Source organism: Antechinus flavipes, chromosome 2, assembly GCF_016432865.1.
Source record: "Antechinus flavipes isolate AdamAnt ecotype Samford, QLD, Australia chromosome 2, AdamAnt_v2, whole genome shotgun sequence".
NCBI classification, from domain to species: domain Eukaryota; kingdom Metazoa; phylum Chordata; class Mammalia; order Dasyuromorphia; family Dasyuridae; genus Antechinus; species Antechinus flavipes.
The window spans coordinates 655203314-655231280 of NC_067399.1; the positions used below are offsets into that span (position 1 = coordinate 655203314).

The window sequence follows — 27967 nt, forward strand, 5'->3', positions numbered from 1 at the left end:
CCAATCTGATTGTCATTACTGCCTATTTCCTGAAGGCCAGAATCATTAAATGATGAATCAGGTCCTGCTCCCTCTGCAGCTGGTTCCGGGGGCCCTTCCTCAGGCCCTGCTCCCTCTCCCCTTCATTTCTGGCCCCTCAGGACAATGGCGGGGTCAGCAGAGTCTGGGATGGGAGCTAAAACAAGACCCCTGAGTGGCTTTCATTCAGTCTCGATGACCTCTTCACCTTTACTTGCCTCTGGGATCAGCCTCTTCTCCTGGGAAATGACCAAGTTCCTTTAAACCCACATCCCCAAATTCCCTGGCAGCAGGAAGGATGGAGGTTTTCCAGTTTGAGCCTGGTTGTCTCCCCAAATCCTCCTTTCTTCCAAAATAATGCGTATTAGAAATGCTACTTCCTCCCTCAAAAATCTTCAGTGGCTCACTATGACCTGTGGTACAGTGAATACACCACTGAGTCTGTAGTTAGGAAGACTCAACGTCATGAATTCAAAGTCAGTCCTAGGTACTAATTGGACAAGTTGCTTAACCCTCTCTGCCTCAGTTTCTCATTTGTAAAATGAGCTAGAGAAAGAAATGGCAAACCATTCCAGTATATTTGCCGAGAAAACCCCAAATAGGGTCACAAAGAATTGGACAGGCCCGAAACAATTAAACATCATCAAGATATTGATCTGATTTTTCTTGTCTGGCAAGAGAACTGTATAAATGTTTACACATAATGGATTTAACATATATTTTGACACATTTAACATATATTGGATCGCTTGCCCTCTAGGGGAGGGAGTGGAGAGAAGGAGAAAAATCTGAAATACAAAGCTATGCAAGGATCAATATTGTCAAATTAGCCATGCATATGTTTTAAAAATAAAAAAGATTTAAAAACGAGTATGACAAAACTAAAAAAAAATCAAGATATGCTTTAATGTGGCATTCAAGGCCCTTCCAAAGTCTCTCTCTAATTCTTGTTCATGTACCTTATATTAAGTAAAACCCAATAATCTAATAAAGACATTAAATGCCAACTATGTGTCAGGCACTGTGTTAAGCACTGGGGATATAAGTAATCAAATGAAAGAATTCTGAACAAGCACTTAGCCTTGATCTCAATCTCTATACAACTCCTGAGCTTGGATAGGGTATTGCAGATGGTAGACTGATAAAGTGCAAGATTTGGAGTCCGGAAGGCTTGAGTTCAAATTCTCCTTTTCTGTGTGACCCTAAGAAAGTCACTTAACTCCTCCATGCCTCTATTTCCTTGTTTGTGTGATGTTCTCTTACTCATAGAACTTTTGCAGAACTTAAATGTCTTAAAATATTTAAAGTACTTTGCAAACTTTAAAGCCCTTCCTAAAAGCTACCATTATTATTATTATTAATATTATTCTATAGCACCCGAAACTCTACCTGTGAAAATCCTAACTCTCCTGAAAGTAAGAAGACCTGAATTCAAATCTTGCCTCAGACATTCACCAGCTGGGTAACCCTGAAAAAAATCACTTAATAGCTATCTGCCTCAGTTTCTCCATCTGTAAAATGGGGATAACAACAGCACAAGCCTCCCAATCTGTGTGATGTTCCCTCACTCATAAGATTTTTGCAAACCTTAAATATCTTAAACTACTTAAAGTACTCTGCAAACTTTAAAGCCCTATCTAAAAGCTATTATTATTGTTATTATTAATATGGTTATTCTTCAGCACCCGAAACTCTACCTGTGAAAATCCTAACTCCTGAAAGTAAGAAGACCTGAATTCAAATCTTGCCTAATCGGTCACCCTGAAAAAAAATCATTTAACATCTATCTGCCTCAGTTTCTCCATCTGTAAAATGGGGATAACAACAGCACAAGCCTCCCAGGTTTGTCGTGAGGACCAAGTGAGATGATCATTGTAAAATGCTCAGCATAGTGTCTGGCACACAGTAGGCATTTAATAAATGTTTGTTTCCTTCCTTCCTCCAGCTGAGACCATCTCCTTGAAGAAATCTCTTCTGAAAACTGCAGTTGAAAAGCAACCTTCTGGGATTTTAACCCTTTCCTCTCTCCTGCTCTGCATCGGGCTTATTTTGGTCCCGAGGATATCGCCTCTTTATTTAATTTTTGTTCAGACCTGTGGGTTTTTTATTGGTTTGTTTTGTTTTTGGTGTGAGGAAAATCTCTCCTCCGATGCAGATTGCCAAATACTCTGCAACTTCAAGACTCCGAAGGTATTTCTTAGGTGTCAAGAAATAAACGGAACAGTTTGTACGGGGCCTCCCTCGGTCCCTGCCCCTGCTTATTATTATTAGGGCTCGGAGCAGTCATGGCTGGCTTAGGGAGGGATTCATAAAACTTGCCGGGTCCCACAGATGTTCTTTCTTTGAGTTTTCACACCGCCGCTGGCGGGGAGGGCACGTCAAAGGCAAAGAGCTGAACAAAGTAGCCAGAAAGTTCCCTTTTTGAGAATAGCTACTAAGTATCTGAGGGTTTTCTTGAGGAGGAAACTGTATCTGGTTTCATCTTTGTTGACCTGAAACCCGGCCCAGGGTGGGTGGATTGTGGGCTGCCAGATGCACCTTGGGAGATTACTAGAAGGCTCAGAAAGAGCCCTCCGCAGCCCAAATCCGGCTGGCTCCCGCTCACTGCCAGCTCATCGGTTCAGAAGATAATGGGGAGTGTCCTTGTGTCTACTGGGAGGGAGTTATGCCTGAGCCTGGCCCCTGCTCCCGTTTGCCTGCAGTGGCCAGTAGGGGGAAGCACAGGATCTTGTTTGGAGCCCCCCCATTCTTGGAAAAGTTCTGGGCCCCGAGCTCCCCCCCAACCTTTTCCATGCTCAGTCCTGCTTGCTTTCCACCTCCACCAAGAGGGCTCCATCGCCTTTCTCTCAGCTGGAACCACAGGCTGGCCTTTTGCTGGGGTAAATGTGGTGGGGGTCTCCGGGCTCCCTGGACAATCGTGCTGGTCCTTCTCTCATGAGCAGACCCCGCAGACCTTTCGGCTCTCTGGGGTTCCCTGAAAGACCGTTGCAAACTTATTCTCCCTTCCCCTGGGAGACCTCAGAGAAAACGTCCCAGGGAAGCAAGATGGAGGAAGAAGGGCAGTACTAACTGACTCACCTGCTTATGATCTAACCTAAATCCCAGCCTCCTAGAACCCTGGGTGTAGAACTACGAAGGCTCCCTGAGGCCAGTTCCCCCTTGGACAGATGAGGAAAACTGAGGCTCATCAGGTAACATAACATGCCCAAGGTCACACAGGTAGAATTTGAACTCGGCTCCTTTAACACCAGAGATAATGTTCTTTACACAGTACCAAGCAAACTGGCTTGGCTCCTTGCTTTCTCCTCCTTATGAGAAAGGCAGCTGCTGGAGCACTGGAGAGAGGCTGGCTCTGGAATCAGGAAGACCTGAGTGCAAATACACCTGAAACACTTTTCACATCTGTCTCCCGTAGTTTTCTCAACTGGGGATAATAACAAATTATACTCCCAGGGCTATTGTGAGGCTCAAATGAGAAAATATTTGTTAAGTGTTTAGCACCATGACTGGTATACAGTAAGCACTTTATAAATGCTTATTCCCTCCTTCTCTTCTCTTGCCTTTTTAGGTTGTGAGTTTCCAGCGGATTTTAACTGGAGCCGGGCCTTTGGTCCCAAGCTTTACTTTTGTTATTGTCCATGTGACCTCTGGCCAATTGTTTCCTATTTCTATTCCTGGGTTTTTAATGCTCTATAAAATGGGGTCTCTGGACAGAATGTGACTTAATTAATTCTCCCATTGCCGTGAGTGGGTGCAAGCTGTGTGTGCCGGCTGCTGGGATCTTGTTTAAAGTTAGGAAACGGGGAAGACTTGGACAGGAAGGACATTTCTGGCTACTTTCTTCAGCTCTTTACTACTGAATTTTGGCATTCCCTCCTCCCCCCCCCCCCCAGCCAACTGTTGGGAACGGAGGCCTGGGGGCCCGCGGCCAACTTTTGGTCTGGTTTCTGTGCTTTAAGAAACAATGGGTCAGGTTCTGATCCCAAGTACTTTGAGAAAGTCTGTTCCTGCCACTCCTGTGGAATAGGGGTGATTGATTGTCTCAAGTCGTGTAAGCCTGTGGTGGGTTTCTCTCTCTACACGTACGGAACAGTCTCTGACCGGAGTTTCAGGATAGAAAATGTCCATTCTGAATAGAGACAGATGTGCCAGATGTGCTTATGATTAAGGGTAAAGAAAAGGGTGGGAGTGGAGGAGAGAGAGAGAGAAGAGATAGAGAAGAAAAAAGGGAAGGGAAGAGAAAGGACAGGCAGGGAAAAGGAAGGGCCCTCAATTAAATCTCTGACATAGGTGTGTATATATACATACATACACACATTTGTATATGTATATTATATATAAAATAGACATATAGTGTGCATATATATGTATGAAATATATACTGTATATATAACATGTGTATGTGTGTATATATGTGTGAATATGTTTATATACATATATAATGGGTATATATATATTCATCTGAAAGTGTGTGAGAAGATGCACATGTGATGTTTGTGTAGTCAGTCATTTTGATCATTTTTTCAGGGTTTTCTCAGCAGAGGTACTGGAATGGTTTGCCATTTCTTTCTTATTTTACAGATTAGGAAACTGAGGCAAATAGTGTGAAGTGAGTTGCCCAGAGTCACACAACTGAGGTTGGATTTGAATCCAGGCCTTCCTGACTCCAGGCCCGGTGCTCTATCTGCTGCATCCCCGAGGGGCAAACTTGATAAAGGGCAAAGAGGATGGGATTTGGAGTTAAAAGATATGGGTTTAGAACTTGGGCTGCTCACTGTTTTTAAGTCCTTGGAATACTATTTCCCCTAAAGTAAATGGGTGAGTCTCCCAGGACTTCAGGATACACTTTCTTCCCTGCTCCGATCACATCCACAGTGTTCTGTTCAATTGTAGGGAGCACACTTGTGGCGGGTGGTTGGTGAGCTGGAAAGCGTCAAGAGAAGTGGAAGCAGGACGGTGATGGCCTAGAGTTCATGCTAGATTTTAGTCAGTTGAAGAAAAGTGGGCTAGTTGGCTTGGAGAGGAGAAGACCCTGAGAGGGAGCTGGGGGGGAGGGACGTGTATCTGGTGAAGGAGAATTATACTTGATCCTTCAGGCTCCGTGTATCAGAATAGCAACAATGAATGGAAGATACAAAGGCGCAAAGTTAAGTTCAAAATCATCGAAAATCTCTTCCCGTTAGAGCGGACCGGCCGGCCTCAGGATGTGGCGGGCTGGGCCTGGATGACCATCTACTGGCCGGATCCTCATTCAGGAATGGTGTAGGCTGGGCGGCCTCTGGGGCTGCATCCGTCTTTAAACCCTGGAAACCAATGGCCTTGGGAAAGCAAGAGAAAATGCTGTTCGGGATAGAAAGGCCTGGTTTCAAGTCCCATCTCTCCCATTAATTTCCTAATTTCTCCTTCTTCAATCATAGGACATGAGGCTTGGCGTAAATCACCCAAAGGGTCCCAGGCAGCTCCAGTGTCTGTGACTCTGTCGGCAGGCAGGGTAAGGGCCTCTTTGCAAGTTTCCGCTCATAAAGCTTTTTTCCATGACATGTTTTAACATGAGGCCCTGTCTAGATGTCTCCGATTTTCCATTTCCTACCTACAAAATTTTCCATCTAAAAAGGTTTAATAGCAGGTCCTTCAGAGAAGTCTTAACAAAGCCTTCCCTGTGCATGCATCCAGCACTTAGGTCTGGGAAGGACGGTAGCTCCATTTCAGATATATGGGAATATCATGTCACTTGTAAACTCTGGGCATAGAACCTGCGGAGGTCAGGGCTTGGAAAATCCTTGGATCGTTCGGCCCAAAGCCTTCATTTTACAGAAAAGAAAACTGAGGTCCACCTTCCACACAACGTAAGTGGAATGGCTCTGCCCTTGGGGAGAGGGGATTTACCATCAAAAGAGTTTTTGAAGCAAAAGGGGGTGGGAAAAATATAGAGGAGATTTCTGTTTCAGCAAAGTTTGGAGTCTGAAGTCCTCCCCATATGTAGGATTTTGCGAGAAATAAACTGCCTTGATTAACGTCACAGAGCTGAGACTCAAAAAAGTCTCCTCCTCAATCCTCATCTCAAAGACGTTGGATGGGTAGTGATCTGGCTTCGAATCTTATCTCTGCTGTTTGCTTTCTATCTGTTGGTCACAGACAAGTCACTTCTTCCCGGCCTCAGTTTCTCCAGCCGTAAAATCAGCGGGCCGTGTCAGAGTTCTCCCGGGCCGCTTTGGCTCACAAGAAGGGGCCCCGTGAACAAGGTTGTATCAGGAAACAGCTAAATCGAGCAAGCTCTGGCTTCAATGGGCTCTCTGTCCTGGGACAGCTCCAGATGGAAGGGCCATCCTTCACGGAGATGACAAGGAGGAAGGGGCGACTCCATGATGCACAAACCCTCACACGTTTCTCATCCTGTGGGAGGGACTGGCTAATGGGTGATTTATAGTTGGGGAGTCCCTGCAGCTCCCGGTCCTGGGAGGGTGGGGATTGGGAGGAAACCCATAAAGGAAGGAGGCCGTCAAGGTCAATGCCAGAGACAACTTACATTTCTATAGCGTTGCAAGGTTTATAAATCACTTTCCCTACAGTCACCCTGTGAAGAAGGTAGTGTGTTATCCCCATTTTACGGAGGAGGAAATCGAGAGTCAGAGAAATCAAGGTGGAAAGGATCTTAGAAGCCCCCAAGTCCAAAGTTGAGGCCTGGGGTGGGGGTGAGTGACCTGATGAAGCCCATGTAGAGAGTAAGGACAAGGGCCAGGATTAAAACCAGCTCCTGATCCCGGTCCGAGGCCCTTTCCACTACTTCTCAGTAGAGACAGCTCGAATGAATAACACTGATGGTAGCAAAGGGGGCTTTCGGAAACAGACCCTCCCACCCACAAATAGAAAAGCTGAATGGGAGCTGTGGGGGCCAAGAATCCTGAGGTTCACACAGACTTATTGTTCTCTGGAGTGGAAGAGGAAGGCTGCATGGAGTCTGTGAAGGCTGGAGGGGAGGTGGCCAGAAGGCCCGTTGGCGCCCCTCACCCCCCAGCCCAAACGACAAGAACAGACTGTTCCGGAGAGGGGCCCGTGAGTAGGTGCTAGGGCCCACCCTCCCCCTCAGAGCCGCCCTTTCTTAAACAGCCCGCTTCCTCTTGCTGCCGTTCCTCACCTCTGTTCCCATCCAAGGGTGAGGGAGCCCAAGTCTAGTCTAAGCCCCCCTTTAACTCAAGAGAGGAAGCGATCAGTATGATTGAAGACGACAGAGGGAATTACCTGGGCAAGGAGCCCTACCCAGGGAGGCCAGAAGTTTGGGGGAACTTTGCGGCCTTTAAATCTGAACTGCGATTAGTCAGTCTCGCGGCTGGCTCCAAGAGGCGACTCCAGAACTCATGAATAGATGGACTCTAGAGTGGAGTCTAAGCAGGTGCCAGGAAGTACAGACGTGGGGTTTGGGGTTTGGGTCCTCACAAAAATACCCGAAGGCTCTGCGATCGCACACCTAGTTCTCACCGCCTGCAACCCTTTGCTTGAGGTGATTAGATTCAAGACCTGTGGCCTCTATTTTATGGATGGGAAAACTGAGGTCCTCAGTTTGATATTTATAGCTAAAGACAAGTTGAACAAATACTAGGAATCTATTTAGAACTGGAGGAGGAAATGGTGAACCACTCCAGTGTCTTTGCCAAGAAAACCCCAAATGGGGAAGCGGAGAGTTGGACACAAATGAAACAATGAATAACAATAAACAAAAATCGCGGGACCAAGTCATGCAAGCAAAATCTAAAACTCTGGTCAATGTATTTATGGTAGCTCCCAGAAGAGCTGAGAGATGGAAGGGACCATGGAGACTGTCTAATCCAACTGGCTTATTTTAGAGATGAGGCAACTGAGACAGAGGAAAATCAAAAAAATTTGGTCAAGGTCCCGTAGTAATATTGGAAGATTTGAACTATGGTCCTTTCCATCACACCACCGGGGTCTCAGAGAAGCGAATGAGTGTGATGGCGTTGGACCCGGGGGTCTTAGATTCAAATCCCAGTCCCGGTCCTTTCTAGTTATGTGATTGGACAAATACATTTTTCAGCACTAATGTCCTACTGATTTCTGAGCCCTTCAGGGTGGGATGAGGTTACTGCTTCCTCCATCTGTGAAGATTGCAGTTCTTTTTTTATCTTGCCTGGTTTTTGTCTATATTCTTCCCCAAATGCCCTCTGTAGAACCTATCCGAAGTACTAGAGGCTTCCTCTAAATCTCCCAACATTCTCTGGGCTCTTCCGTCTGCAAGCTCTCTAGCTAGAACATGGCTCTTCTCCCCGCCCCCTCCACCATGAGCATCCCCTTTCTAGGGGGCATCTTTTTGATCACCCCTTAAGCCTGAGGCATCATGGATGATCTATGCTGCCGCTGGCTCACACTCACTGCGGGCTTCTCCATCCCCCTTGGGTCAGCTGCCTGTGTGACTCCCCATGTTTGTATACATCACTAGAACTGTGTCTATACATCAGACCACAATGTTCCTTTAAACCAAGGGTCACTCATGGCCCCTGAAGAATCCATCGGTGTCTCCAGGGATCCTCAAACTTTTTAAATAGGGGGCCAGTTCACCATCCCTCAGACTGTTGGAGGCCGGACTATAGTAAAGACAAAAACTTGGTTTTGTGGGCCTTTAAATAAAGAAACTTCATAGCCCTGGATGAGGGGGATAAACGTCCTCAGCTGCTGCATCTGGCCCACGGGCCATAGTTTGAGGACCCCTGGCCTAGCCCCTCTTGGCCTGGTTATTGCTTTCCCTTCTCCTTTCCCATTTGGATAGCTTGTCAACATCCCTACTAAAACGAGGGGTCTCAGGAACAAAGCTACTGCAGATGGGGTCTGGCCGGGGCAGAGAGCCCCCATTCACTTGGTTGCTAAGTCTCGGGGATTGATCTCTTTCATCTGTCACCTTCTTTTCCTTCACACAGATACCCCCGTGCTTTGGGTCTAATCACCTCTCTCCTAGACTATGGCAACAGCCTCCTAATTGACTTTCTGGCTTCTAGCCTCATCCCTTGCCATCCTCCAAGCAGAGGCTAAAACAAGAACTCCGAAGTACAAACGTGACCCCATCATTGCCCTGCTCAGACCTCCAGTGGCTAAAATACAAACTGAGCTTGGTGTTTAAAGCCCATTCACAATCTGGCTGCCATCTACTTTTTTCAGGTTTATTGCACTTTTAAACATATTTAAACCTATATTCTGGAGTTCCCAGTGTCCCATCAGCTATCTTATATCTTCCACCATCCATCTCTTCATACCTAGAATGGCCTACCTCCTTTTGAGTCACTATTTTTAAAATTTTACTTATTTGTTTGGTTTTTTCATGTTTTGATAAAATAAATGCTTATTGGGTCACCTCACTTTGGAAGCACAGCCCGAGCTTGTGTCCCACTGATGACTTGGATGGAACTTATGGTCCACTAAGTGTCTCCTGGTCTTTTTCATCAAGGATCCCTACTATCCAGACATTACTTTTCCCACTTTGTACCTGCACGGTTGATTTTTTTTGGATCTAAGTACAAAACTTTCTGCTTATCCTTATTAAATTTCCTCTTGTTAGATTTGGCTCCTTGTTCTAGCCTACTGAGATGTTTTGGGTTCCAGATCCTACTATCCAACCGCGATTCCTCCCAGCTCTCTGCCATCTGTAAATCCGACAGGAGGGCCAATTGTGCCTGATGCAGCGAGGGGACGATCGGAGGACGCGCTGATTAATGATGCGCTATGAAAAATATGCTTCCCCATACCTTACCAGCCTCTGACTTCAAATGCATTGTGCACATTGCATGCCTTTAAATACAAGTATTGATACAGTCCGAGATAAACCGTTGCCAGATACTTGGAATTTACGGTCTGATGATCTACTCCAAGCCCTCTGAAAGCCGGCCAAGGTTGTAATGTTTTAACCATACTTTATGTCTTGTAACATATTTTAAATAGATTGGCACAATAAGTCGTGATCAAATAGATAACACATGGGTGCTGAGCACAGGCCTACGTGCGTGCGCATGGGGCTCGTGAGGCAGGAGGATCGCTTGGCCCAGAGAAGGGAGGGGGAGCTCGAGCGGGAGGCTGCCTGTTCGGTGCCAAACCTCAGCTTTGATCTCACTGTGTTGGCGGGGACCTGACATATTGGCTAACCAGCCTTTGTGAAAATAAAAAATGCCAGACCCGTCCTGTCCAACGGCAGGCGGGGGTGGTGATGGGGGGGGGGAAGGAAGGAGGGGAAGGAAGAGGGAGGGACAGAACAAATCATTAGCCAACTTCAGAGACTGAAAAATGCCTTCGGTAAGACCCAAATCCCACCCAGCACAGGGCGTGGGGGGAGACAGTGAGCTGGAGTGGAAAGAGTAGCAGACGCCCGGGGAAATCACTCGGCCTCTTGGTTCTATTACTTATTAGCTGCGTGACCTCAGTTTCCCCCTTTGTTCAGTTGGGAGTTGGCCAGCTCTAACAGTTTTTGATTCTTGGGACAAGTTACTGCCTCTGGTGAATCAAAACCCAAGTGGCTCCATGTATCACCCACAGTTATATGGCAGCAGTCGGCCGGACACCATGAGAATGGCCACTACTAACGTTCACCTCCTCTTCCCACTTTTCCTTCCTCCTCTTACCCCCTTTCCTTCTAAGACACAAATCCGTTCTCACGGCTCTTTCTGAAGGCATCCACCTTCATGATGGCAGCCCCTGATTATGAACAGAGAGCACAGAGGAGGAGTGAGGGGAAAAAAAAGGACAGAGAAAGAGAAGAGACAGGATCCACAGGGATCAGATGATGGACCGACCCATGTTCAGAGGCAACTCGCCATCAAGGAAAGGAGAAAGTAAGTACTTTGATAATCCAGGTTCAACTCAATCCAATTCAACAAGCAGCTTCCTGCCATTCACTCCCAATAATGGGTCAGTAGCTACTCCTTTCTCTTTTAATCACATCCCTCCTCTCCTCTCCACTCCAGTTGGGATCTTCATCCCCTTTTATGTGGAGTAAAACTCTTAAATCTTGCAGGAAGTGGAGAAGTAGCATATCACAGTGAGAAAGAACAAGTGATTAGGAGTTGGAAAACCAGTGGGCATCCCAGCTGTGCTCCTGACTACTGTAAGATCCTGGACAAATCCCATCCCCTTACTGGGTTCCTGGTCTCTTCATCTGTAAAATTCAAGTTGTATTTAATGTTCTACAAGGCTTCCTCGAGGTCTAGATCTTGGATCCCAGTTGAAATCCCATCAAGTCTCCTTCTCCTGAGCTCTAGATCCTGAATCACAGTAATAAATTTCAACAAATCTCCTGCTGAGCTCTAGATCCTGGGTTTTTCTAGATCCTAGCTTTTAAATCCCATCAAGTTTCCTTTTCCTGAGCTTTAGATCTTGAGTCCCCACTGTGAATTTCAACAAGTCTCCTCCTGAGCTCTAGATTGTGGGTCCCAGTTATAAGTCCCAACAAGTCTCCTCCTGAACATCCTGCCCATTCTCTTTGTCCTTCTGCTCTCCATCCATTACTCCCTCAATTTCCCTCTTCTGTACAAGGGGATGTTCCTCAGTCCATTTTCTTCAACTTGCCTTCTTTTTTGAGTCAATGGAGAGGCCTTTTGGGGAATTCTCTTGAGGGGTCAGGTCTTTTTGGAGCCGCTGACTCCAAGGTGACATTAGTCTGGTTTCTCCTTGTTTTATCAGAAAATTATCCTAATTTAGGTTTTTGCGTATGTTCCAGACAAATGCAAAATATACAACAATCACTTCCATCTTCCCTATTCTACAGATAGTGAGCTTGAGACTCGTGTCAGTTAAATTACTTGCCTAAGGTTAGGCTGCCGGAGGGGTCAGAGAGTGGATTTGAACTCAGTTCTTCTTTTAAAAAACATATTTTTCTAATTAGCTAGCATTTATTTTCTCTTGCTTTCATTTCTCTTCCCTACACTTTTTGTAACAAACATACGTGGTTAGGGTGTAGTATCTCTTGATGTCAAGTCCAGTACTTTCTCTATTAACTACCATATGCCCCTCTGGCCAAAACAAAAGGGCTGGACAAGCCATTCTTCAGAGTCCAGCTCTAGTCTTGTGGTCCTGTGATCTTTTTGAACCTCAGTTTCTGAAGCTGTGAGATGGGTATAATTATTCTTATAATTATTTAATATATGTCATATATTCAGTTGAATATATACCATAATTATAGTATAATTATACTACTTATTTCATTAGATAATTCTAACAGTGAACCTTCAAGTGCTCTAGAAATGGGAATTGTTATGAGGTCGGCCCACCTCCGTGGCCAACTAAGCTACAGGACAGCAAGATCACATATTTGATCCATAGAAGTCCATATTTGGCCTATGCCTTCTGCCGAACTGAGGGGAGCCCTCGCCAGCACCACAGACTGCCCAGAAGGAGCTCAGGCACCATCTGGCATGGCCCCCACCCAAAGGGGAGCCCCCTCTATGACAATTCCAATAAATGCCTTGAGCTGCTCCTCGAAGTTCTATCAGGCGGGAGAAAACTCCCTACCTCTCCATGGAGCACATTGGTCTCTGGCAGCTCTCATCACTCAGGAGTTTCTCTTCTCCACCTAAATCTACTTCTTTGCAGAGTCTGTGCCCCTGATTCTGTTCCCTGGGGCCAAAGCTTAAGTCACCTTCTAATGGAACAGCTTTTGAAATCCAAGAAACCCTAGTTGGTTGGTCAGACTGTCCTGGAGTGAGAAGAGACCAGAACTTCACATTTATGGAATTACGTCCTTTCCCATCCCTAGGATTTGGGTAGTATCGGGGGGTACATTCTCTGATAGGATCCCAAAAGTCCCCAGGCCACCGTGGGGTGAGCCACCACGCCACCAATGGCGGGGAAGGGTGAATTCTGGCAGCAGGTACACGCCTCTCAGCTGCCACAGCCATGGTGGCCAGCCCCCAACCCCAGAACCTGTCCCCCTGCGAAGGGCCAGATGACGGCTAATGGGAAAACCGACAGTTTGCAGAAAGGGGAGGCAGTAAAATTTGTGAGCTCGCGTGAATGGACGGAGAGGTCCACGGGGGCTATAATTTTCATTTCCTGACATAACACAAACTTCTCGGTTTATGCAGAACTAATTAAAGATCTCTCAGGTCTCCCCATTTCACCGCCTGCTTTCCATAAAACACGGCAGGGCCGGCAGCCCGCCCGTTACGGGCCTGCAAAGAATGCACGTCTCTGGCGCTCTCCTCCTCACATTCCTTCCTTCTCCTTGTCCTCCATGGCCCTTCCACTTCCTGTCTCCTTCCTTAAAGGTTTCCCACTCCCGGAGGGTCCCCAGGATGTGCCTGAAGGGCAGGGCCATTCCTTCAGAACCATTGAGAATGGCCAAGGTGAAGAAGAGCAATGTTGCAGAGAATCAGAGATTCAGAGAAGGAAGGGGCCTGAACTGTCCCTGGGAATCACAGAACCCTACTCCAAAGGAATCCCCATTCTAATACACCAGCAAGTGCTGCTCTGGCTTCTGCTCCGAGGCTGGAGAATCCATCCTCTCTCAAGCCAGTCATTCCGCTTTGGGACAAGTCTAGTGGAGGAAAATTTCTCTGACTTCAGCCTAAATTGTTCTTGTTTCACTTTCCGCCCTTGGTTCCTGGTTCTGCCATTCCGGGCCTATCTGAACAAGGCCAATCCCTCTTCCATGTAACAATCCTCCCGATACTTGAACCCAGATCTCACGTTCTGAGGGAGTCTTTTCTTCAAGCAAGCCATTTCCTGACCTGGACCCTGTTAAGGTCCTTCCCCAACCTAGTTACTTTCCAGCTTATCAATGTCCTACTTAAACCAGAACATAATGCCTTAAATGATCTTCACAACAACTCTGGGAAGTAGATGCTGTTCTTAGCCCCATTTAACAGTTGAGGAAACCAAGGCAGACTCCTTGGTTCTTGTGAGAACCAAATGTGACTCCTAGGGTTCTTGTGAGAATCAAATGAAATAGCATTGGTAAAGTACATGATATAAATGCTAGTTATTAACACTATTTTTTTCAATTGCCCTCTTAAAAAAGGTAATCCTGTGGAAAAAGGGTGATCTGGTTTCAAATTTAGTTTGTCTCAGGATACTCCAAAGCCTCATCTCCTTCATTTGCAAAAAGTTTTCCTTCTGGCCCCTCGGTAAGACCAGCAGTTTGTTCTTATCTCCATTTTTCAAATAAGGCTCAATCATAAAACTAGCAAGTGTTAAAGCCTAAATGTGTTCTGGGTCTCGACTCCACGTCCATCCATCACTCATTCCATTACCCCGCAGCCAGCTCTTAAACCATAAGGGGAGCTTACTGCCTCTGTGGAAGGCTCAGGTACCATCTGCCACCATGGCAGAGGAGGGGGTTTGCCCAGATTAAGTGGCCTAGGAGCACAGAATGTCTGAGCTGGAAGAACAGTCAGATGTCACCGGGTCCGGTCTCATTTTACAGATGAGCAAACTGAGGTCCCGAGAGGGCACCCAGCCAGTGAGTCATAGAGAAACAAATAGAAGCTGGATCTGCTGACTCCAAGTACAGGCTCTTTCGAGTGCACCAAAAGGGAGAGCAGACACCGGCGGGGGTGGGACAATAGTGCTGACAAGATCTGACAGTTGGGACCTCTGAATATTTCCAATCAGCTGGTTCAACATCATTCACGGCGCCAGTTTTTGAGTCTTGGGCAGTCAGCCCCGCTGGCCTCGGGACATTTGATAAGCATTTGCTTTGTAGCCCCTCTGCCCCCCATAGTCCATTCCTCCCATCACCCCTTGCCCCACACGCCCTTCCCCCTGACCTTTCGTCCATGATATCCCTGAATTCCGGGGTCTCCCTGCCAAGACAAAGAAAAGACCATTAGGATGATGATGCTCAGGAGCAGAGGAAAAAACCATTTACCCAGGGAGCTGGCCCTAGACTGGAGACTGTTGATTGGCTGCCAGAGACAACCATTTGTTTTTCTCACCCAGCTCTTGGCCCCCCGACCCTTAGAGCAGGAAGGGATTTTGGACGCACGGTGGCCAGCCCCCATATGGGAGCCCTGTGTGAACTTGCCAACATCCTTACCACGTGGTCACCCTGACCTTCCTGGAAGAGCGCTACCCGGCCCCCGAGAAAGCCTGGTCTCCTTGGGAAGAACTTCAATTCTTAGGAAGTTTTTCCTCATATTGAGCTGAAACTTGCTTCCCTACATCTGCTCCTCCATTGCTCTGGTTCTGTCCTTGAGCCAAGCCAAACAAGCTTAATCCCCCCTTTCACATGATATCTTTCTACTCCCCCCTTCTCCCACTTAAGTCCTTTCTGGTTAGCTAAACATCCCCATTTCCTTTGGCAAGCTTTCCAGTTCTCTTTCTACCCCAGTCACTCCCTTCTGTATGTGCTCCATCCCAACCGTGAAGTACCCACATTGGAAGGAACCTCAGAGGACAGCGGCCCAATGGATGCCCAAAATGTAATCCAGAACTCAAGAGAATTTTCCAAATGGCTTCTGACAAGGGTGGAGGACCCAAGGATGATTGCCTCTTCTCTTATTCTGGGTAACCTAAAGCCTAAGGTCATTTAAACCATCATAAGGACCTGCCATGTCGCACTGTTCGCTCACCGCAATCATTAAAACAATGGCTCCCCATCCCAGGTCAAGTAGGGAAGCCCAATCACAACGAGCAAGATCCTTCCTTTCTATTTCTACTTACACCCTAGTCATTCTTGGATTATAGAAACTGAAGGCCAGGGAAGCTCCTTACACACTATCCTCTTATTGGTCCCATCATGGAGGCAGCTTCCGAGCCTCTGCAAATTCTATCTGTCCTTCAAGGCTCACCCCAAATTTCATCCACACCATTCCAAGTCTCAACTTTTACTTCCCTTTTACTGTTCTTTCTCATCTGGTCCCCCTCACTGGAGTTCTGATTTTTCTACTAGGCTGGGACATAGCAGAAAACCAACTGGACTAGGAGTGAGAGATCCGGGTTCTAGAGTTAGGTCTCTGACCCAAATCGGCTGTGTGACCCTGGTTAGCCTTTCTAGGCCTCCATTCTCTTGTGTATTGAATAAGAAGGTTGGGTTACAGGAGGCTTAATTACCTTTGTAATTCAGCTTTAATGTTCCAGAGTATAAGGGACTGAATTTTCAATCAGAAGACCTGAGTAGTTTTTATTTACTAGCCTATGTATGCGATGGAGAAAACCTTTCTCCTCCTCTGGGACTCAGTTGCCTCATTTTTGAAATGAGGCTGGTAGGCTAGAGGGCTTCTGTGGCAAAGTTGTAACTAAGGCTTGTAGGGGAACTCTCACAAAATCTCCTTTAGGGCAAATGGCATAAAGCAAGCCCCCAGTTGGAGTTGGTGGGAATGAGGGAGGGGGAGTGGGAAGGAGCGGGGGAGCTGCTTCTAGAGACACTATTGATCAGGATGGGGAAGGGGCTCACTGAAGCCCAGTTTCTGGGAATTACTTGGTTTGACTCATTATTTTTGTTAACTAGATGCTAAGCTCTGATGTTTATATATAACAGGACTGGTGCTAATAGAATCCTCTAAATTTTGTACCCTGAGGCAAAATCCTAGTGGCCATAGCCTAGTCCTAGCTCAGTTCTAGGATCACAATTTTTCGCTATTCCATAGGCTCTTTCAGCTTTGGCACATGTTGTGATGTGAATGTTTTCTGTACTCTAATCCTTTAGTTTTCCCAAAGTGTGGTATAGGAAAAAGTATTGAGCGGGGAGTTGGAGACCTGCACTCAATATGGCCCTCCTTGGGGATGTGGCTCCCTGTTCTCTCTGCAGGAGCTGGTGAGCTCCCGGTCAGTGGAGGTGCTCAGGCAAAGGCCGGATGACCATGTGTCAGGAATGATGTAGAGAGGATTTCTGCTCTTGTAACAATTTCCTCTTTTGTCAAATGAAAAGATTGGACTACACAGTTGGCGGTGGCTCTACCATTTTCTGGTTTGCTCAGTTTCCCTGAGAACAGGGGTATTCCTTATCCTCCTTTTGTTTTCCCACGTTTCTAGTATGGGGCTGGATAATTAGCAGATGTTGAATAAAAACTGGGGAAGTGATTGATTTCCTAGATGGCTTTGATGTCAGCCAAATTAGGCTATTCTTTGTGCCATTGGCCAATGAAACACTGCTGTGTGTCTCAAAGTCTTATCTCATCAACTCCAACTAACTCACTCTCTCTCTCTCTCCCTCTCTCTCTCTCTCTCTCTCTCTCCCTCTTCCTCCCTCCCTCCTTCCTTCTCTCCCTCCTTCCTGCCTTCTTTCCTTCTCTCCCTCCCTCCTTCCTTCTTTCCCTCCCTCCTTCCTTCTTTCCTTCTCTCCCTTCCTCCTTCCTTCCTTCTCTCTCTCTCTTCCTCTCTTTCTTCCTTTCTTCTTTCACTTCTCTCCCTCTCCCTGTCTCTGCTCTGTCTCCTCTCTTTGTGCATCTTTCTCTCTCATCCTCCTTCCAGTTTCTCCCTACCAACCCCAGGCCACCATATTGCTTCATTGCTCTCACCTTTGGTCCAGGAGGTCCAGGTAAGCCCTGTAAGTGACAAGAATAGCAGAATATGAGACAATCTTTCTTCCCTAAGTGGTTTGCAATAGCAGAGGACAGAAAGGAAGACCAACAATCTCCCAGAGACCCCTTGAGCACGATATATGCAAGGGACTGTTGTCAAAAGGAAAAAGGAGCCTGAAATTCTGGGTTTCAACCTTTTTCTAGGGACTGTGCAGCCATGGACAAATTCCTTTTCTGGGAACTAGCTTCCTCTCTCCTGAAATGTGATGTTGAATAAGGTCCCTTCCAGCTCTGCCTTTCTATGATTCAAAAATTATTCAAAATGAGATGGTTGTTATAAATTAAGGCAGGTGAACCCCGAAAGGTTCTTGGAGAACAGAGAATGAACCAGGTTTCTTTCCTTTTGACAGAGATGGGAGACACTTGGGCAGCCTGTTGAATCCATTATTAGAAGAGCTTAGAACTTAGCTCAGTGCCTGGCACATAGTAGGTGCTTAATAAATATTTATGATTGATTGAGATACTCTTATCAGATGACTTTTCATAGCATAGTTTTCATTTTATAAGGAAGGGCTCAATTGGAAGGGAAGAGGTTTTCCTAGAAGTAAAGAGTATGAAAACAACAAGCATCGTAAAACTTATTTTTTAAAAGACTGATTGAGATAGGGGTAGGGGAATAATTATAGGGAGCCGATTCTCCAATCTTAACCTCATAGATCTCGAGCCCAGAAGGGACCTAAGAGTCATGCAGTTTAAACTTCCTGTTTTCCAATGAGGTAATTGAGCCCAAGAGGGGAAAGCACAGGTGGTAAGAAGCAAAGATGGTTTTCATCCATTGCCTCCCATATGGGTCCCCCGGGAGATCTAAGATCATGCTTCCCCAGAAGATGGAAGAGGGTGTTCAGACTCTGGAGAGGCTCCTGGGACAAAACACGTGTGCCTGAAATTTATAAAATGAAATAGTGTCGAGAGAGGGCATTTTAATTAAAGACTTAAGGGACCTGAGATATCATTTGGCTCAACCTCTTCCTCTCTGAGGTGAAGAAACTGGGCTCTGAAGAGGGAGGGGAGCAACTTGGAGAAGGGGAATGCTTTTTCTCTAGGCAAATAGCGAGAACATCTTTGGAGATGGGATGGTTTGCTTTGGTTTGGTCCAAGTCCACACTTCTCCTCCCCACATCCTCCCTCCCCCCAATCTTGCCTGTTTCCAAGTTCAGATCCCTTCCTAAAAACCAACTTCTTCCAGCAGCTCCGGCTTCCTGAGGCTATTTCTGAACATACTCAAGTCCCCAGGGCCCTGGTTTTGGCAGCGGTCCCCACCTTCTCCTGGAAGGGATGGCTGCATTCTCTCTCGGGTGAAGGACACTTCCAAGGGACAAGCAGGGGACTGGGGAGAGGAGAACAATGCCGACTCTCCTCCGAGCCACGCTGGGTGGGGGTGGGAGACTGGAGCCTTCCCGTGGGCTTGGCTCTGAGCCTGGATGGGTATCGTGATCGGCCGATAGTTTGACTTCTGGGGTTTGAACTAGATGAGATTGCTGAATCTCTGGGAATGACCAGACTAGTCTGAATTCTAATGGATTTAAACAGTGTGATCCTATGGAGGAGGGAGTATTCGTTTTGCCATTATCCCTATGGGACATCTAAGGAGACCGAGGCTCATAGAGGCTAAATGGGACAGAGTCCGGGTTCCTAGGCCAACGGCTTTCTGTCTCTCAGGGATTGCCCATATTCTTCTCTCATACTGGCATTTAATCTCAAGAATGAGCCTTACAATGAGTGGGATGTGGAAACTCAGGATTCTAGGGCCATTCCTATGTGACCTGTAGTTGGAAAGCAGCTCCCTCTGGGGGCAGGGGAATGGCGTAATCGCCCTCTGGACCTGAGGCTCTTGCGTCCTACTGGTCTTTGGCTCCACTGATGGGCTCCATCTGACCCTGTGGCAGAACCACCAGACTGGATCCGCATGGAAACCTACCTTTCCGTCCTTGCCTGGTTTCCCTGGTTCTCCTGTTCTGCCCTGGGATCCAAGAGAAAGGTATAGAGAGAACATTAGAGAGACTGAGTTACGGCGCCCCATTCCTCCTTTCACTTCTCTCTGAGCCCCACAGCCCAGAAATCCTTTTCAAGGCAGCCCTTCTCCTGGAAGGCTGGGCCCGACTGGGGAGCCTGGAGGCTGGTTCCCGCTGGTCACGTCCCTACCCGAACGTTCCCTCTTCCCCCGGAAGGCCCTTGATCAAACCCTGAGTGGGGACGAGACCAACATTTCTTCAGGCCCACGGTTTGAGAGCGGGAAGGGCAGATGATTGTTTTTGGTTCGCTTTTAGGTTTCTTCCTGCCATTCTGAGAGTCGGGCAGGAGGAGTGGACACTAATAAGCTATTCTCCATTCCTTACAGGGAGGGACGATGAGAGGACAGTGAGAAGATCATACTTACAGGGGGCCCCATGGGCCCTGGTTCTCCTGGGTTACCCAGAGGGCCGATGGGTCCGGCAGGTCCAGGGGGACCAGGCGGCCCAGGGGGGCCTTGGATGCCTGCTTGTCCCTGTTCACCCTGAGGTTCATGGAAAAAGCAGTTAGAAGATGAGGCTGCACTGTGGTCTCCCACAATGTGCAGTGAACCCCAGGAAGCCTCAGCCCTCCAATGGTGACAATGAAGGTGATGGTGAAGGAGGTGAGGGTGGTGATATTGGTGATCACATGCAGGAAGGCGTGTGGTAGTCAAAGGAGGAGAGCCAGGAGCACCGGAGCCCAAACCGGTCTTGGTGGGGGGTCACTCCCAGACTGGCCTTTTCCCAACTGGTTCCAGGGAGGGAGGTTTGACTGTCCCAGGAATGCTTGCTAATATTACACCAGCGGTGTCACTCCCTGAGCTAAATTTGTGGGGAAGCCTGAGACTTCATTTTCCTAATTTTAAGAAAATTGTCTTTTTCTCAAGTAAACAATCAACTTCAATGGCCTAAATAGCTTTCCATTTTTCTCTTGGAAGGCAAGACTCCAGAACCAATGGCCGGGAGTTATGCAGAGGTGGATTTTGGCTAAATAAAAGGGAAAATTTCATAAAAAGTCTAACTGGCCCCAAATGAAATAGATTGTATTGGAAAGTTTCAAGTTTCCCATCATTAAAGATCCTTGAGCAAAAACTGGATGTTATCAAGAGGATTCAACACTTGGGTCAAGGGTGGACTGGGTCCATCTGTGGAGCCTCCTAAAGGAAATCTAGATAATCGAGGTTCTTTCCAATTTGTTGATTCTTTGATCATAGATTTGCCTTCAAAGGATTCTGGGAGGGAACTAGTACCTCCCTTATAGAATCACGTCTACTGGCCAATCTGGGACTCCTACTCCTCCAAGGATGTGATACACTAAGACTGGAGATTGAGAAGTAGCCTATTCCAGCATCAAGGGGAATGGGCCTGGACTTAGGAGACCCGAGATCTATCCCATTAGCTGTGTGACCGTGGGTAATTAATTTAATCTCTCTGGGCCTTAGCTTTTTCTCCTGTAATAAGAGGGCTAGACTCTCACCTAGAATACCAGACTAAGAAGGCACTGCAGAGGACAGTTAATCTATCGGATCGTAGTTTAAGAATTCCCTCTATAGGAGTTTTCCATGTGTGGATATCCAGCTTCTAATTTTAAAAAATCCTTGTGATGGGGAACACATTTGATAGTGCCTTAAAAACTTTTCCAAGGAAGGCAGAGTATTTTGCAAAGGACTAAGGGTCTTTTGTGGCTATAATTATCCCAATTTTACTGAGGAGGAAACTGAGATGCAGAGAAGGTGCTTATTTGCCTGTGGTTTTCACTAAGAAAAGTGAATACTCTTTAAGGTTTAAAAGCATATAACAAATATTACCTCATTTGCTCCCCGCAATAACTCGGGGAGGTAAGTGCTGTTATTGCCTCATTTTACAAAGAAGGAAACAGAAGCAGCCCGAGGCTGAATGACTTATTCAGAGACCCACAACTAGGAAAAATCTTTCTGAGGCTGGATTTGAATACAGTTTTTCCTGACTCCACGCCCAGTGCTCTCTCCGTTGCCTACTTAGCCACTTATGCTAACCTGGAAAGGTCTCCAGACTCCAAATCCCATGTTCTTGCCCCAATCCCTTCCTGACCCAGCCCTGTCCACTTTCGTATAGACCCACTGGCCAGGAAGTTTCCCCTCATATCAACGAGGATACTGTAGCCCATCAGCCCATCAGTGCTCCCTGTCCTGGCAGCCACGAGCAAAAAAATGGCATCCCACCTGAAAATGGCAAGGACATCTCCCCATCCCCCCCCACATACATCCAAGTCTGCTCTCTCTGGGCTAAATATCCAACGGACCCGAGAGGCTCTCGAAGGCCCTGCCCAGCGGGAGGTTTTATGATGCCGTGATTAGCTGCGGGACCATCCTGCGCACTCAGTGTGTGTGTGTGTGTGTGTGTGTGTGTGTGTGTGACTGCCTGAGCAGGGGGAATCTGAGACCTTTCTCCTGTACACGCATGGAGCTTCGAGTGTACCCATATATGGAGCACTGAAAGCCGCTCTCCGACAGACATTTAGCTAGCTCACATATTTTCTCCATGACCTCCAAAGAAATGATCTGAGCTAAGCTCCTGGAGGAGGAGCCAAAGAAAAACCAGCTCTGCTTGGTTTGGGGCCAAGAGCCGGGGACTGGTGATCGGGACCCCAGTCAAAATCCAGTTTTAGCGCTGACCAAGGATTTGGATTGGGGGAGATTTGTGAAGTGGGAAGAGTCTTGTCTTTGGAATCTGACCTTAGGTCTCTGGGTCTTGATTTGTTCATCTATAAAATGGGGACAAGTATACCTGCCCTCCCTCCATCTGAGAGCCTCAGATTGCTCATGTGTAATGAGCACTCACTTCTCAGGATTGCGCTGAAGCACAAGTGAGATAATGTAGGTGGGGGCTTTAAAACCTTAGAATCCACAGCGAGGATCCTCTTTACTATAGGACTGTGGAAGGAAACGTCTCTGTACTATATGGTATCGGATCAGATAGTTATTTCGTTAGCACAGGGAACGCTGGGTATTGTTGAGGATCTGTCTTTTTCCGGTGGGCTCAGCAGCCATTTTACACCCTGCGGGCAGAGAATTAGCCGGACCACGCGCCCAAGGCCCCCTCAGCCCAGTGTGACGCGGGTGGGGCTCAATGCCAGACTCTCTAGCTACGCTTTCACGTTTCCTTTCATATGTTGTCCCTTGAACGCAGAATGATATGATAATATGCACGTGCGAATATTATAGCATCATCTCTGTTATTAAACATGAGGGGTCAGAGTGGGCTGGCCAAGTACGGCGCCGCTCTGAAGCTGCTCTGGGACCCCTGGTCTCAGAGCCCTGCGGAGTGACGCCTGGATTAGGGGCCCTGACTTGGCTGGTCCTACCAGGGTCAGGGTACACGCGCCTCAGGTGCCCCTCAGTATTTTTAGTCATTGATCAGTCTCTGGTTTTGGGTCTGCAGAGAGGCTTATTTACTCCCAGCCCTCAGACAGCGGCCGCCGACCCTCCCACTGCCCCCTGCTCTATGCCCCTTCATGTCAGGACAAAGGCTTTCCAGGTCTAAGGGACCTTAAAAGTCAACGCCCTCATTTAAAGGGACCCTGGTGGGAGTGAGGTCTTGTCTGGGGTCACAGATAGCGAGCATCGCAGCCCGCATTCACCTGAGATCGTCTGCATGGCTCCAAACCCACCAATGCCTGCCTGATCCTACAAGATGGACTGGGATTCTGAGCCCCAAACTACAGCCCCAAGCAATGAAGAAGGTGCCATAGAAAGAAACGAAACAATTCTGAAAGACTTGGGAATTTGGCTCAACACAGTGGAACCCTCCACCGCATCAGAGGATTCCTGATAAAATAGGACCTTTCCTCCAGGAGCTGATAGGGGCAGAGAGCACAGGGAAGCAGAGGGGTTTGAGGTCTGGGTTTTTTTTTTTCCTGATATAACTAATGTGGGAATTCTACCTATTTTTAGCAGATTTTGTATTTTTTGCTTTCTCACTGTGGGGAACTAAAAATAAAATAAAATTGAATTAAAGATGAAAAATAAAAGTAATTTCAAATTGAAAAAAATTACTTGCAATCAGGATACCTGATTATACACCTTATTAATTTGATCACAGTGGACCCTCTAGTCTCAGTTTTCTCATCAGTAAAATGGGAATAATACCTCCCTCAAATAATTGTTATAAATACTTTGTAAACATCAAAATGCCATAGAATTTCAAACATTCCATACCCTAAATGGGGGTGAAGGCTTCTGACAGCTTGGGTGATCTCTTCTGTTGTTTAAGTTTTTGAGTTTTTTTTTTTCAAAAACACTGAAAGTAGCCAGCTGCTCTGCCTCTCACCAGCTTTAATACCAGTCAGAGGGAAAAGCTGTCATGGCCATTAGATCATAGGATTCAGAGCTAAAAGAACCCAGGAGTTCTTAACCTGGTGTCCACAGACTACCAAGTGGTCCTCGGAGAGACATTCTATGAACTTGTATGGGAAATTAAAATGACATCTTGATTTTTATCAACCTCTAACTGAAATTTAACATTTTCTTTAATTATTTAAAAAGATTATGCTGCAAGATTGTGTGATGATCAATTGTGATGGACTTGGCAGTGAATCAAGATGATTCCAAGAGACTTGGGATGGAAAACACCGCCTGCATTCGGAGAGAGAACTGGGGAGACCGAGCATGGATTGTTTGTTTGTTTGCTTTTTCTTTCTCGTATTTTTTCCCTTTGGGTCTAATTTTCCCTATAACATGGCAAATATGGAAATATATTTAAAAGGAGTGCACATGTATAACTTACATCAGTTTGTCTGTCGTGTCGGGGAGAGGGGAGATATGGGAAGGAGGGAGAAAATTTGGAACACAAAAGCTTTCAAAAATGAATTCTGGAAACTATCTTTCTGTGTATTTGGAAAAATAAAATTCTACCGAAGGGGAATTGCCAGAGGGGCCCATGGCACCAAAAGATCAAGCATCCTTGGTCTAGAGTGGGGTCGGCCCTGTGCAAGTGTGGAGCCCTTGCCCCGCCGGGCCGACCTCCCCCTCCTGGAAGCCTTCCCTGCAGAAGTCACTGCGCCGGTCAAGAGAAGGCGTCTACCTGGAAGGTGCGTCTTTTTATGACGGGGGGTGGCGCTAGCCGCACCGAATTGAGAAGAGGCAGCAGCTGAGGAGGTCAGAGAGAGAGGCCAAAGTCACAAGGAGCCAGGAAGGTGCCGAGGTCCCAGAAGGGCAGGTCAGGACAGAGAGAGGGAGAGAAGAGAGGGAAGAAAGGTTAATGAGGGGGAGCCGCGGGGAGAGGAGGCGGCGGGCAGAGGGGAGACCCACGGGCAAACCTCAGAGCTCCGGGAGCCGCCAGTAGGACGAAGAGCCGAGGTTCTTCGTCCCGCGGGGGCCAAAGTTAGTGCTCGCCCTGACGGGGCTCGGGAGGACTTCTGGGAACGGGATTTCCCATCTTCCGAAGCCATCTCTGCCGATGGCAAAGAGGCTGGCGATAACCTTACCCACAGAGAAACTCTCCTCGCCAGATCAACGGACCGTGCAAAGGTCGTTGGGGTCCCCGAGGATGTGCCCCCTTAATCTGCAGAGGGAGGGCGCGTCCCGGGGGAAGGCTCCCCTTCTGCCTCGGAGCGAGAGGTTTGCCCCAGCCCCGCCCCCGCCCGCATCCGTCCCTGCCCGTCCGACGTGGCTCTGTGGGAGCCAAGGAGCCCGCCTTGCCGAGGGGCCAACAGTGGCCCAATATCGTGCTGCCAGCGCCCTGCCCTGACCACGCCGGCCTGTGGTTCACCAGCCGTGGAGGCTCTGACGCACAGGCCACAAGCCAGCGCGGAGGAAGGAAGCGGATGCTTAAGTCCCTGCGGTGTTAAGTGACCTTTAGGGCCTTCTTTTAGTAAATGGGGAAAACCTGACTGACAGCGGTGGGGGGTGGGCGGTCAGAGGCCGGGCACATGGAAGTGCGGGCGCTCTGGAGGTGGGGGTGCTCCCCCTAGGCTGGAAACAGGGGAGGGGTTTCAAAATACAAGCCAAAGATCTCTCTGGAGTTCTCGGTTTTTTGAATATGCTGAATATGGATTAAGTAACAAGGGCTATGGCAGTAATGTAATATATTCTGTAAAATAATAATAAAAATAAAGTAGGAGGGGGTCTTGACCCGTGATTTCACAGGTAGGGGGAGCTCTATCGATGCAGATCAACATCTTCCCTGCATCTTCAGCTCAGACATACAGTAGGTACTAAATAAATGCTTATTGACCCATGACGGCCCCTAAGAGGTTAAGTGACTTGCTCAGAATCACACAGATAGTGTGTGTCGAAGGTCTCCTGGCTCCAAGGCCAGTTCTCTGTCCACTCCCACCAGGTGCTGATGAGAATAAAGAGTTCTTATCAAATATAAAATGAGGAGGAGAATATATCAACAACCATCATGAGGAGAGCAGAAAAAATGCACCGGGGGTATATGGACCTACTGAGAATAAAGTGAGGGGAAAGTGGGCTTTGCTTGTCACTGAGGAGATCATTGGCATCGCAGTGGGCAGGGGGCAAGCGTTGGCTCACTGCCGCGCTCAGAAAGACGTCCCTTCTACCCCGGATCCCTTCCCATTGCCACGGGATGTACAATTTTGGGGTCTTTGCCTGCGAATGCTCCTCGGCAGAGCGGGCTCCACAGAGACCATCCTTGGAGCCCACAAACCTTCAGGGTAATTATCTGGTTGGAACGCAGGGCTGCCAGGGTGGTGCTTAGGTATTCCTGGGGGGCCGGGGGGGAGAGCGGAGACAGAGCATACAGTGAGTTGTCCAAGCCCATCCGACCCAGCTCTACACCAGTCCCCCCCTTCCAGATCTGAAGGGTCACATCCCATCTATTTCATACCCTTCTAATTGTCCCATCCGGTTACTGAATGAACCCTCAGGGTGGGCTTGTAACCTTTGCCCCCTTTGACCTTTATCTGTCTCACAGGGTCATGTTGGGGAGTGAGGAGGTCACCCATTGAATAGCCAGAAAACCAAGCTCTTTAGAGAAGAGACAAGGGCTACCCAGAAATCCTTTCTCTCTCTGATTCTCCCTCTCCTCCTAGTTCCTCGCACATATCTTTCTGTAGCCCACGGGAGGAGGCTGTGTGTGTGTGTGTGTGTGTGTGTGTGTGTGTGTGTGTGAGCATGTGTATCCTGGAGACAGAGAGAACACTGGGTTAGACTAAGTGCTGGAGTTCTGGTGAAGACACAGCAACTTGTAGAGGGTAGAGACCCCCTTTCCCACAGCGTCTACTTTTCAATAGTCAGCAATAGGAGAAGGAAGGGCTTTTTTGCCTTGTGACCCCCAACTGGGTCACATGTCAGATGACCATCAACATGGTTACTGGGCTAATCTTTGAGATTGGGATGTGAGTGTTTTATTTTTTTTCTCCCTCCTTTCTTCCTTCCCATTGTCTCTGTCTCTGTCTCTCTCTCCCTCTCTCCTTCTGTCTCTCTCTCTCTCCCTCTCTCCTTCTCTGTCTCTCTCTGTCTCTCTTTTTCTCTCTGTCTCTCTCTCCCTCCTTTTCTCTCTATCTCTCTCTCCCTCCTTCCCTCCTTCTCTGTCTCTGTCTCCCTCTCTCCTCTGTCTCTCTTTTTCTCTCTGTCTCTCCCTCTCTCCTTCTCTGTCTCTCTCTCTCTGTCTCTTTTTCTCTGTCTCTCCTCTCTCTCTCTCTCTCTCTCTCTCTCTCTTTGTCTCTCTCTCCCTCCCTCCTTCCTTCTCTGTCTCTCCCTCCCTCTATCCCTCCTTCTCTGTCTCTGTCTCTCTCTTCCTTTCCTTCTCCCTCCCTCCCTCTTTCTCTACTTCCTTTATTTTTCTTTCTTTCTTCCTCTTTCCTCTCTTTCTGTCAGTCTCCTCCCTCCCCCTCCCTCCCCTCCTCCTTTCCCTCATAACAATCCTATGAGTCCATTGTTCCAATAGCCTTCTATTATTATATCCGGGCCGGAACACACGAGTCCCCTCCGCCCCACCCATCTCCCTTTCCCAATCCATATGCCCCTGGCAGGTTGTCTTCATACCAGCGCTCCAACTAGCCCCGAGATCTGAGCTGATTATCTTGGCCAAAGCCAAGCTGCCATGTGAGTCCCTGCAGGGTGGGCTAGGGTGACCAGTTGTGTGGGTGTTCACACCTCCCCAGGAGGTGGTCTGAGCAGGGGAGGCTGAACTTAGGGGTGAATACGCCCTCTTTGAGGTCCACAGTTAGCTCACTCCACCTCTGTCAATAATGTGTGCTTGACAGGGCAACAGTGGAGGGGTGGGACTATTAGCCTTGGGAGCCTGCTTGGCGACCCATGGGTATGTGTAAATATATCCCAGTGTCCACAGTGTGTATTCCTGAATGAACTCTTTCTTTCTCTTCCTCCTTTTCCTTTTCCCTTTCTCTTCACAGAGACTAGCTGGATGAAAGGTGAGGTGACCTCCCTGTTCTCATCCCTAAATGAAAAGTAACCATTTTTCTGGATCAAAATGTCACTG

General features: G+C 47.7%; 1 protein-coding gene across 1 annotated transcript in view; it reads right to left on the reverse strand.

The window, feature by feature from the left end:
* The window catches only part of COL13A1 (collagen type XIII alpha 1 chain), a 118799-nt gene that overhangs the window by 56131 nt on the left and 34701 nt on the right, over positions 1–27967 (reverse strand). Inside the window, exons 11-15 of the mRNA XM_051982548.1 lie at positions 24581–24646; positions 19906–20022; positions 19447–19488; positions 17466–17492; positions 14775–14810 (exon numbers count right to left, since the gene is read on the reverse strand). Coding sequence (XP_051838508.1) covers positions 14775–14810; positions 17466–17492; positions 19447–19488; positions 19906–20022; positions 24581–24646 — 288 coding nt within the window. The remainder of the gene's footprint in view (positions 1–14774; positions 14811–17465; positions 17493–19446; positions 19489–19905; positions 20023–24580; positions 24647–27967) is intronic.